At 41.3% G+C, this 12,145-nt stretch overlaps 2 protein-coding genes across 2 annotated transcripts; one reads left to right on the forward strand and one right to left on the reverse strand.

Moving 5' to 3' along the window:
- The first annotated feature begins 2,200 nt into the window (after positions 1–2,200).
- mgst3a (microsomal glutathione S-transferase 3a) lies at positions 2,201–6,360 on the forward strand. Its single transcript, XM_056597746.1, has 6 exons — positions 2,201–2,327; positions 3,312–3,434; positions 3,850–3,923; positions 4,774–4,831; positions 5,067–5,139; positions 5,485–6,360. The coding sequence occupies exons 2-6, from the start codon at positions 3,318–3,320 to the stop codon at positions 5,613–5,615; spliced, it is 453 nt and encodes a 150-aa protein (XP_056453721.1). The 5' UTR covers positions 2,201–2,327; positions 3,312–3,317; the 3' UTR covers positions 5,616–6,360.
- Positions 6,353–11,641, reverse strand: LOC130388300 (splicing factor, proline- and glutamine-rich-like). The gene is made up of 4 exons (XM_056597745.1): positions 11,529–11,641; positions 9,925–10,182; positions 8,518–8,678; positions 6,353–7,774 (listed from the first exon to the last, which is right to left on the reverse strand). The coding sequence occupies exons 1-4, from the start codon at positions 11,590–11,592 to the stop codon at positions 7,730–7,732; spliced, it is 528 nt and encodes a 175-aa protein (XP_056453720.1). The 5' UTR covers positions 11,593–11,641; the 3' UTR covers positions 6,353–7,729.
- Between the last annotated feature and the right edge of the window lie 504 nt (positions 11,642–12,145).

Genomic DNA, 12,145 nt, shown 5'->3' on the forward strand with positions numbered 1-12,145 from the left:
GAGTTCTGGGCCGAGTCTATTACTGGTCCCTGTGTGGGCGTTCGAGTGCTGATTCATAGCAGCAGGCCAGATGTGGTGCTGGCGGGACTATGTTGAGCAAGACCACCCCAACCAAATCCTAGGGACCAGAACATATGAGAAATTCTGTTATCTGACAACAAAATAATACCATCTCTAAAATAAGTAAGTACATTTATATGTATGATTTAATGAGGCTACCCCCATCTATTAGATCACAGAAAAACTATTCAGTGTTATGGCGCTATCAAATGGCCATCCAGTGGCCCTGCGTCTCCAAGAGCCAATGAGCTGTGCACAGTTTCAGTTCACATCGATTTAATGGTAAACTAAAATACCAAGTTTTAGGAAGGAGGGGGGGGTGTTATCGCGCTAAATTACGAGCTACAGCAACGTCACATTTTTAGTACTATCGTTGTTTAACTGTTATGCATGTAAGGAAGAGGATTAGGGCCACATGTGTGAGTTCTGAGTCAGAATAAAAAGCGTCATAAGCGTTATCCTTATAAGCGTTATAATAAGATGTTGTATATGATATAGGCCTATGTGTCGTGTATCAAACACTAATACAGTTCTAACTGTTTAAGCAGACAACTGGAAGCGCACACGCAGACTGGGTGACTCAACGTTGTATTATTTATTGTAACGCTGTAACTAACAACAGCGCTTATCCAGGGCCGAGTAGAGTACCAAGAGGGCCCCCTGGTGGCGATTCAGCATTATATACTTTTCAGGAACAACCAATAGAGGACCTCCACCTTATGAAGTACCAATCACATTAGTCTGCTATACAAAATGCTGTACTATATTTTATACTATATGTTAATATGCTATGCTATTACACAATATTTTATACTACATGTTAATATGTTGCAGGCTACTATATATAAGGTCATACTATACGTTTATATGTTATACTATATGCTATACTATATTTTAATATATTGCACTATGTGTTTATGTTACACTATATGTTATACCATATGTTAATATTTTAAACTATATGTAATACATATGTTATATGTTATACTGCTATATGTTAATACGCTATACTATATGTTAATATGTTTTACTATATGTTATGCTACATGTTATACTATATTTTAATTTGTTATACAATATGTTATGCTACAGGTTATACTATATGTTAATATGTTATACTATATGTTATAGTTATTCTATATGTTAATATATTGTTCTATATGTTATACTACACGTTATACTAAATGTTAATATGTTATACTAGCCTATATGTTATTCCCCAGCTGTGCCTCATCCGTCTCTCGGACCCCGCTGCCCAGACAGATCTCAACACGTCCACACAGCGGGTGGTTTGGCCTACCTTTGACTCACTAGGCCCTAGTGAGTCAAAGGTAGGCCAAACTACCTGGCAGAGGATTAAAGTTTGAAAGAGGTTAGGCCTTATCGGTAAACACAAAAGGTGTGGAGGCCAGAGGCAAAGGGGTGCGGAGGGCTGCAGACGGCAGTTGATCTTGACAGATCGTTTCAGTCATAGTCTTTTGAATAAAATGTCATTTAGTTTTTGTCATATTTTAGACATCCGAGTTGTTTGAGCTTTAGTCTAGTTCTAGTCGACTAAATATCATAATATTTTAGTTGGCTAAAATCGAACTGGTTAAATTGTAATCCAATATTTAAAATTTTCTCTAGAATTTCCAAAATCATATACTTCTAAAGGAAACATCTATTAACCCGGTATTATGCAACGGTATTAAGGCTTGAATGTGCAATAACAGGCCTAACTGTCGATCTTAAAATCAAATACAAATAAAAACAAGTCTCATATAAATTAAACAAGAATAGGCTATGGCCTTTCTTTTTCATTGCAGAAAACAAAAGAACACCAATTCATAATTCTTGTCAAACAGATTGCTTATTCTAGGTTTCTTAGGAACAGTCAGCCTCCTATATCAACTTTATCAATCATCAAAACAAAGGGTGCGCGGCGGGCTGGAGAGCCAGGCTCACCTGCCAGGCCGTCCTGACGTCTTTCTCTCAGTGCCAGTTTAATCTTTATGGGGCCCTTAAGTCGCAACCTTAAATTCTATTCGAATGGTTGATGATTAACTCCCTATTTGATTATTTTGCCATGTCTGTTGATGGATATTTCCATTCAAATGATCCTTGAGGACGGATGCGCCCACACTGCTCCGCGCATGCGCTGTAGTGCCCACGCAGTCAGGAAATCCGAGCGCCTCACGTATAGTGAATAGTTCCGCTCCGGTTCTCTTCTCGTCCTTACCTGCTCACGGCCCGTCACCTCCGCATCATCAGCTTTAACACTAAAGGTAAACTTGTGCGTTTTATGCATCCTATCGTGTGTTTTCTTTTGTTATTTTCAATGTCTCACTGCGTCCCTAATGTGAATAAATAAATAAATAAATAGGCCTGCTCTAAACCTTGGTGTGTTTCTGTGAGAACTACCGAACTTTTGAATCATTATTCTGTGGGTACCACTAGCCTAGATGACTAGAGCTCCTGGGGATATTGTGTGTTGTTTTGTGAATCGTGTGTTATTTAAATTGCTAACATTCGTCGTGCGTAGGCTATAACCTATATTGCACAATTATTTACAAATATGTCAAAGTGAAACTTCCTTTTTATTAGGGCATCTTGTGTTAAGTGAACTTTCTAAAGATATCGCTGACTACTGTATATACCATACTGTTTAAATATTGTCTATATCTATTCAAACTCAATCAAATTAGGTAGGCTACTGCCATGAGATTATAATCACACCTGAAGTCAATAGGTGGCAATTGTCCCACGCCATTAAATACAAATTAAAAATTGATCCAGAATAAGTAAAAACCTAATTTACTTTGTTTTGTGTGTGCGTCTATCTGTGATATAACCTCGGTCTAAATTAAAGTAAGTTATACTTTTCACTGAACGTGATCATTTAGATCAGGGATAGGGGCATAATGTTGGCCTCCGACTGCGGTTGAGGAATCAGATTTCCCTTGCTCTACTTTACATGGAATGTTCACTTCATCATAGTTATGTTTATTTGTGTGTATATTATATGCAAATTCTGAATGCATATTTATTTATTTATTTACATATTCATAGGCTATATATGTTTGTATTTATTTATAAATATGTCTGTATGCATGTGTGTGTGTGTGTGTGTGTGTGTGTGTGTGTGTGTGTGTGTGTGTGTGTGTGTGTGTGTGTGTGTGTGTGTGTGTGTGTGTGTGTGTGTGTGTGTGTGTGTGTATATCTATATATAAGTTATTTTCTTCTATTTCTTGGGTGTGTTGTCTCTCCAGGTCGTCATGGTGGTTCTCTCCAAGGAGTACGGCTATGTGGTGCTCACAGGCGTGGCCAGTATGGTGATGGTAGGACACCTGGCTATGAAAGTCGGACGGGCTCGCAAGAAGTACAACATCGATGTGAGTCCTGGGGATAAAGTGGTTACCTGTTGCTGCACATGTGCAGTAAAGACAGATTTAGAGCTATAAATAGCCTTACCTTTACTTATATATATATTTTAACTATATTTTCATGTTGTTTTACCCATTGTTTCTCGTTTTATTCTACACATTTCATTTACATGCACACATTTAATGAAATCCATTATTTTTATGTTTACTGGTTTTCAAAAATAATATCTTATTTTTTGGCCTATATTTCTCAGGTTTTATATAAATACAGTTTGAAAAAGGTGCTATATAATTAAAGTGTATTTTTTCTGACTTTGGGTTTTGAGTGTGCCTTTGCTTGTGACCCTGTGTTTGAAACTGATCTGAGGACCGATTTTAACTGCTAACGGCTTTTCTTCTTCTGATGTTTTTGTTATGAGAACAGTACCCGCAGATGTATAGCGATCACCCAGAACACGGGCATATCTTCAACTGCATCCAGCGGGCACACCAAAACACGTAAGAAAACCTCACCCCGCCCTATGCCTGGACCAGAAAAGCGAACCAGCTCAGCCACATTCATCAGCATTAAAACAAAGGCATACATTAGACTGCCTCTTGAAGAAGTTTACTCTTGGTGTGACCTCTTGTGAACTCCTGGAAAGCTCACTACATAAAGTAGTAAGAGATTGTTCAAGCATGATCCATTTTCCAAGTCTGTTGCCCTAAATAGACCATAGAGCCAAGATGCAATGTTCAGTCCTTTATTTGCCTGCTCCTACAGGATACCTAAACAACCAACCTGGCATCCTGTAACATGGTGGACCCTCTTCTATGCTACACTCAGTTACTCCGTGTTGCTTTGTCCCATTGTCATCTGTTGATCACACATTATATGTGACAAGTTACTGTATATGTGTCACATGATAATGTGGCCCCTCCAATTATGTGGCCTCTTCTGTGCTACTCTCTTCAATCACTGTGTTTGTGGGCTCACGTAGGAAACACATACAACCACCCAAGTCCTTCCTTAATTCTTCATTTTAATTTTCCCTCCTCATTCTACGCATACAACAATCTGTCAAAACACATAACAAGGATGCGGCCATTAGTTAACCTCCGATCATTACCTATTAACGTATAAAAAGGTGCAACCCCCTGATTCCTATTTGGTAACCGTTATTCAAATAAAGCCATTCGACCACCGCCTGCACCCTTTCTAGGTTGAACAGTTTGGCGGGCTGTGATGCCCGGGTGAGATGGACCCCAGGTTATGAGAACAGAACGATGAAACCATATCTTAACTGTTTAGTGATCAATATATTCTTCTGCACCCTACCTGAATTTATATGTTGCCTACTCCCTGCAGACTGGAGATATATCCCAACTTCCTCTTCTGTCTGACTATAGGAGGCTTGCATTGTCCGGTAAGTTCAAGCCTTTTATTTAATCTTTAACATTTCTTTCTGGCACTTTTTTATCAACAAGAGATCAAAGTCGTGTGTATGTATGTGTATGGGAGTGTGCATGCATGCGTGTGTGTGTGTGTGTGTGTGTGTGTGTGTGTGTGTGTGTGTGTGTGTGTGTGTGTGTGTGTGTGTGTGTGTGTGTGTGTGTGTGTGTGTGTCTGTGTGTGTCTGTGTGTGTGTGTTTTCACTCCAGCGCCTGGCTAGCGGTCTTGGGATGGTGTGGATCATTGGCCGAGAGGTGTACGCCTACGGCTACTCCACCGGAGGTACCGGGGGTTTGGTTGTCCTGGTCCTTTCTTTAGAATATATATAATGTCTCATTGATAAAGACATGGGGTTACCTGTTAAAAGTTAGAAAAAATACAAAAATGGGAAGCTATAAAAATGTACTTCTTAAACATGCACTATAATAATAATCATGATCATGATGATAATCACAATAATCATAATAATAATCTGAATTATCAGACCCTTTATCTGTAAAGAGAAAAAGTGTTTTAACCTACACAACAAAAACTATTGCTACTTCAGTAATGGGAAGGAATCATGGTATGTGTACCTGTGGACATCTGTCATTGTTTACCATCCTGGTGATGTGGCTTCCCCATTAGATCCTAAGAAGAGGATGTGGGGGGCCTTCGGGAACCTCGCCCTGCTGGGCATGATGATGAGCTCCATGCGCTTCGGCTGCCAGCTGCTGGGGTGGGGCCCGCGCGGCTTCGGCTGCAGGGGCTACGAATGAGCACCAGTTACACCAGCAGTTATACCAGCAGTACCAACAGACCCCCATGTCTGCTCTCCCCACTCTACTGGCGGGAGGACTCCAGCTACAGTAGAAAATAAAAATATATAGAATATATATTCTATATATATGTTTTTTGAATGTAATTCCTTGAAGCAATGTTCACATTTATTTGGCTTGTTCAGGAGCAACATGCAGCATTGAGTCTAGCTTGATGAGTTTATGCGTATCATGTGGCCCTCTGTATGTCTGACGGTATAGCAACCGCTGTCTTATGGTAACAGAACACCTTGAAATGAGATGGAGTACAATCAATCATGATAATAAAAACAAACTCCAGATTAACTTTACCTTCCTTCACTTATCCATCGCCTTTACTAATCAATAATAATACAAAAATAATTAAACAAAAAATGTGGCTATGATTGGGACCAACCTGATAGCCGTACAGATAGGTAAAAACCTGACCAAATGGATTGATGTCGAATGCAGAGCGGAGCATGTCTGCTATGATGTGTGCTAAAGCGCGTGTTGGTTTGTCAGAGTTTGGATTGACCAGGCAGCCGTTGGTCCACGATTGTTCTCAGTGTGGCGAGGGTGTGGTTCTCTGGGTAGCTTTCCATTGTCTTCTTGTTTAAACACGTTGATTTCTAGATGGATGTTTTGAAAAAAAGGAAACATCGAGGCCAAAGGACGTTTGCAAAACAGGTTTCATTAACAGACTTAATAAAACAAACTCAAAGTACGAAGTCATTCATTTATCATCAAAAAAACCTTCTGTTAATGTTTAAACGTTTACTATCCGCTGCAAGGGGTACTTCCTTTTTAGCACTTGACTATTTTAGGCTTTAAATCTAACCTTTATTCAAAATATTCCAATACATAAAACAACAAAAATATATATATGTAAAACAATTATTATTGAAATAGTTACAATTATTATAGGCTGAAAATCTTTTCATCTTACATTACACTTGAAAACATCCCTAGATGCTTCTAATTATTTTAAACATAGAACATCTTGGTCTTTATCAGTATACTGCAAAAAGTACACTTTTATGGTATGAATAAAAATTAACCTACATATGAGTCAGCGGTATTAAGAATAAACCAGTTTTGTGTTTGTATTTCACGACTACTTTTATCTGCCCACATAAACTATAAGTCATAAACAATAAGAAATCAAACACATTCAGGATACATTGAATAGTGGAATATAACATAAATATTAATAGGGCCTATCCTGTTTCCATGAATTGAAAAGCATATTTACATTCCCCTGGTCAATTGGCCAATTGCAAGGCTTCTTAAACATCGTCCAACATCAATATTAAACGCAATGGATCCAGTTATGTATCTGGACTGGCTTACACCTGCTATGCCTAAGAATAATTTAAGTCCCTTGGTAACCACTAGTAAGTTTCAAATGACCAGTTTACCTCATTCAGTTGCACCACCAATACGCAGGTCTAGAGAAAACGTGTTTTAATTAAATTAACCATCAATTAAAGTAAAGGTGAACCCGTTTGAATTTGAACCATATGAGATGAAAAAAAAGGAGTGAGCTTTGTAATCAATTAAGGACATTAATTACAAATTGGTGATCTAGTAAACTGTTCCTTTGAAACAAACTAGTAGTTACTAAACTGGACAGTCCCAGGTCTCTGTGTAACCAGGCCTGTTTCAAAAAAGCAGTTTGTTCAAAGGAGCAGTAATCTTTGGTCAATTGGCTGTAACATGTTAATACTCTTGAAGCGGCAGGCGACTCATATTTGCTGAACACTAATCCAATTATATTCTGTTAGTGGGACTAATTTTATCTTCTTCATCAACCGTATATTATATCTACCGACTTAGATATGCAGCAGAAATGTATCCATCCAAAGGAATGATGCAACACTCTGCATCTCCGCCAGGGGGCGGAGATGAAATCTCCTCAAAGGAATGTCGAAGTGGTTGACTGGGACGGAAACTATTCCACGCGTTGGGCATCCCGTCTACTCAAGGGCTTTGCCAGGCTTTACTGTCTGGTACTTCCGTCCTTTAAGGAGAGGCGACACATCGGATGCTTCGTCATACCGTCGTCGGGAGAAGTGACCAATAGGATGCTTGGGTCAATATGTGTAACTGGAGAGGGGTGCGTCCTCCATCAGGTCATCCTAGAGGAGAACACAGGGGGGCGCCGTAGGATTAGAAAATCAGAGAGGTCCTGGGTTCAGGACCAAATCTCGTGGGCATCTTTTAAGATGCCTAGCCTCTTTTGACTTCTCCCGGAGTATAAAGTCAACAGTTAAAGTAATCAATGAATCTACAACCTCGTACTTGTTTATAAAATCACACAGTTCTTCGCGGGGCAAAGTTGTCCGGTTGTTTTATCATTTCTCACCGCCCCAAACAACATGGGACAAACTGATGGGAAATCTTCAACTGAAGAAAATGAACGTGCATTGGAGGGGTATTTAATGTATATGTTTGTGTTATGTGCATTGGAGGGGCTATTGTATATAACTGAGCTGAAAGAGGTTGATCAACAAAAAGTCTCAAAGTAAGTTAGCAAAAAGTAGCCGGCAGCTTCTGCATCGTTAACAATTCATTATTTTATTTTTTTGTAAATTAAAATGTACCTTTTACTATTTAGCAGAAGTTTTTGATCCAAAGTGACTATTATCAGTTTGTCAAACTGCTAAATAATAGAATAGTATAGTAGTGCTTTAGTCGCACTAAATAATAGCACAACAAATAATCAGTTTAGTTTGGATCCAACCTAAATAGATCATTTTTTACCAACACACTTTGTTACACCATGAGGGATTAGGCGTCTCAATAACAGCTGCCTCCCGCTAAACTGTGGACATTGCAGTCTGAGGGCAGCAGCCTTCAGCTGGAGGTCAGTGGGTCTCACCATGGGCACGTCCTGCAGCCGCTGGAACTCTGGGCGCCCGGCCTGCTGCCGGAAGCGGAGGCAGAGCACCACGGAGGTGACGGCGGCGGTCGCCACGCACACCGACACCAGCCCCGCCAGCAGAGGGTCCAGGAGGGAGCTGGGTCCCGGACCCTGGAAGGCTGCGAGGGGAGGGAGACGGGGAGAACACATGAACTGAGGTTTTCAAAAGGCTCACATCTCGGTCGTAGAAGGGGACCACATCGGTGGCAAGGTGAGATTTGTATGAGGAATTTATTGAATTGTTGAATATTTGAATGATCTAGATCAGCGGTCCTCGAACTGTGGGTTGCGACACAAAGGTAGTGTAGGTAGTTAGGATCCAGATACAGGTAGTGGATTATCCAGATCCATAGGATCCAGATACAGGTAGTGCATTATCCAGATCCATAGGATCCAGATACAGGTAGCGCGTTACAGTTAGTGCATCGTCCAGATCACATACAGGGAGTGCATTAGTCCAGATCCATTGGATTCAGATTGAGTTAGTGCTGAGCCACGATAGTAGATATAATATTAAAGATTGTACTTTTTTTAAATAAAAAATGCAATTATAAAACCAGCATTTCATTTTCTTTTTATTGCCTATGCATATTTGCAGACTGCAGGTAGAGCTAAACTTACTGTTGACTGAGTGAGATATATATATACTTTATTTTGTGTTCATATAAATAAATATTTTAAGGAGCTAGACTATATATATATATATACTGTATATATATGTTTGTGTGTGTATGGCTTCGAAACACCCCTACTGTAGGAGAAGGCTTCTCGTCAAGCTTCAGTTGAGGCCCAACATTGGATGGCCGAAAAGTTCCTCGTTGGTTAGTTTTGTTTTGGGTTCGATAGTTTGTTAATTTTGTATTGGGATAGTTACTTAGTACGTTTTGTATTTGGTCAGTTAGTTAGTTAGTTCGTTTTGTATTGGGATATTAGAACATCATTCGAGTAGGTCGGTAGCATTTTGACACATGCCGACCAGTTGGAGAATAGTAAAACTAACTGTTTGTAACAATATAATATGCATTAAATGTTTGTTTTCCTAGGATTTAGTTTGTGGCCGGCGTTAATGACTAACTGAATACACATGAATAGAACAGAGATGTATTTTCCTTTCATGACGATCCCTGATCCACATGGAGCCTGCAGGGTTTCTCTTTCGGTGAATAGCCCTGGTCCTGCCGTACATTGAATCAACTTTGAACAAGGTTCAAACTTTGTTTATTTGTGATAATCCGGAGTAGGCCTACTCTCATACTATGGAAGATGTGTGTTTTCGGAAACCTTTGCTCCCCAAGGCCACTACCGCGCCTGGTGGGAAAACATGATGATGACGAGGAGAGCTGTCCAGTACATTCGCCTTCTTACCATCGTCGCCCACGTTGAGCTCCACCGGAGGGTCTGGGTGGAGCGGGCCGGCAGGGCGGCGTGCGGGGGAGGCAGATTGGGGAGGGGTGAAGGAGGGGGGCGGTGTGGCCCCCCGGGGCCCCGCCCGCGTCCTGGGCTGGACAATGGAGGTCTGGTTTGGAGGACTGGATGGTAGAGTGGAGGAGGCGGAGGCGGAGGAGGGCTGGTCGGGCGTGGAGGAGAGTGTTGGGGCGACGGAGGCTGGATGACCGACTGAGGCTGAATACAGGAAGCCCAGGAAAGACGATTAAGGACCAACATTTTTATATTTGCTCGTTTTTATTTGTGCTTTAGAAAGATCATAATGCAATTTCGTATCCTGTGATATGATTAAAGAAAAATGGATTACCAGGCTACCTTTATATTGTTTTTTTAAATCATTAAAGTCATGGTATCTCTGCTTTTATCCTATCTCACCCACAGACTATACTTGGTTGGTTCGTCAAATTAAGCATTATTAAGATCAATTTAAACCGTCTATGGGGTTTTTGACAGTATTATTTTGGCATCAATATCAAACTGATTGGCAGGGTTTAATGAACAGGTGTTGTTATGTTGGCGCTGATTGGACCAGAAGGTGAGATGATGAACAAGGCGTGGGGTCGCGACCCTTCATCACACTGTGGGCCCTGTAGACGGCCGCTAACACAGGTTATATCTGATGCGGCGACCACACACACACGCACACACACATTTTTATATACACACACACACACACACACACACACACAAACACATGCACAACCACACACACACACATATACACACACACACACATAAACACACACACTCACAAACACACACACACACACACACACACACACACACACACACACACACACACACACCTGCAAATAACACATATTCACGACTGACGGGCCTACACATGACTCATACAATCTATTTGTCTAGTTCAGTATAATTCATTCATCTGTGTTTAAACTGTGTTTTTTAATTGATTGATATTTGCAATATCTTTAATATCTTTTATCAGCATACTGTGTTATGATGTTATCTATAAATTATGTCAATGCCATAGCAAACACAATCAGACTGAGGATTGCTCTGCTGCCACTGAGTTGCAATCTCTTGTATGTTGCATGGGACGTACATAGTTAAATAGGTACACACGTTTTATATAATTACGTTGTCGATGCTCGTTTGCAGTGTTTGTAGGCAGCTTTAAAGTTTATGTCTATTTTGTATGATGCTCATTATGCTATTGTTTGTAATGTAATAAGGAATGAGCCAGGCTGTTTGGTTAGCCTACCTGTCACACCCCTCTAATATTGGACGTTGTTGATGTCAGGGAAATCCAGGGCGGAAACAGTAACACCTAGTGGAGAACCCAGAAGAGCCTCCGCTCTTCTCGGATATTGGCAGAACTCAAAATAAATAGACGTATTAAGCTTAAAGTCAAAATCCATGCAGCCAATAACGGAAACAGAGATGCACCCAACTTCAGCGTCGTCGTCATACAAGACACACCTACCTTCGGTCACACTACCACCACCTCCGACCACAACTACACCACAGCTCCAAGATGAGGATGATAAAAGCCTTACCTTCTCCCCGCGAAGAGATCACCGCCAGCAGTGCACAAAGCACGAGGTCCACCTCCAGTGTCATTGCATTCACTTCCTCTCTCCCTCTTTGTTCGCGTGTGTTCGCGTTGTGATCTGTGGCTGCCTGGGCGGATATCTGATGGGCTGCATCACCAGGGCTAAAAATACCCCGGGGAGTTGAGGGCAGAGGAGGAGACCGAGGGGAGGGGCTGCGGGGTAGGGTGGGGTGGGTGTGGGTGGGTGCGGGGGTGGGGGGGGAGAAGGGGTGATGTTTGCAACATGTGACCTGCCTGATTTAAATAAGCAAATGTGCCAGATGAGTTTTGCGGTATTAAAACTGGAAGTCTGCGCATCGGCAACTGTTTCGAGGTGGGGGGCAAGAGTGGGGGTCTTTGTGTGTGTGTGTGTGTGTGTGTGTGTGTGTGTGTGTGTGTGTGTGTGTGTGTGTGTGTGTGTGTGTGTGTGTGTGTGTGTGTGTGTGTGTGTGTGTGTGTGTGTGTGTGTGTGTGTGTGTGTGTGTGTGTGTGTGTGTGTGCGTGTGTGTGTCTTGGGGGGCGTCAATCAGCCGTCAGCGCGTCACACTCGCAGCTGTCAGCCGCGCCGCGCAGTGTAGAAAG

Source organism: Gadus chalcogrammus, chromosome 8, assembly GCF_026213295.1.
Source record: "Gadus chalcogrammus isolate NIFS_2021 chromosome 8, NIFS_Gcha_1.0, whole genome shotgun sequence".
Classification (NCBI taxonomy): Eukaryota; Metazoa; Chordata; class Actinopteri; order Gadiformes; family Gadidae; genus Gadus; species Gadus chalcogrammus.

What these genes read in the sequence shown, in the direction of transcription:
- mgst3a (XM_056597746.1), top strand. Translation starts at nt 3,318, where the DNA reads ATGGTGGTTCTCTCCAAGGAGTACGGCTATGTGGTGCTCACAGGCGTG. An exon ending in TAGGAGGCTTGCATTGTCCG is followed by an intron (nt 4,832 to 5,066) that starts GTAAGTTCAAGC and finishes TTTTCACTCCAG; the next exon opens with CGCCTGGCTAGCGGTCTTGG. An exon ending in CTACGGCTACTCCACCGGAG is followed by an intron (nt 5,140 to 5,484) that starts GTACCGGGGGTT and finishes CTTCCCCATTAG; the next exon opens with ATCCTAAGAAGAGGATGTGG.
- LOC130388300 (XM_056597745.1), bottom strand. Translation starts at nt 11,592, where the DNA reads ATGACACTGGAGGTGGACCTCGTGCTTTGTGCACTGCTGGCGGTGATC. An exon ending in GCTCAACGTGGGCGACGATG is followed by an intron (nt 8,679 to 9,924) that starts GTAAGAAGGCGA and finishes CTCCCCTCGCAG; the next exon opens with CCTTCCAGGGTCCGGGACCC. An exon ending in GGCTGCAGGACGTGCCCATG is followed by an intron (nt 7,775 to 8,517) that starts GTGAGACCCACT and finishes GTTCTCCTCTAG; the next exon opens with GATGACCTGATGGAGGACGC.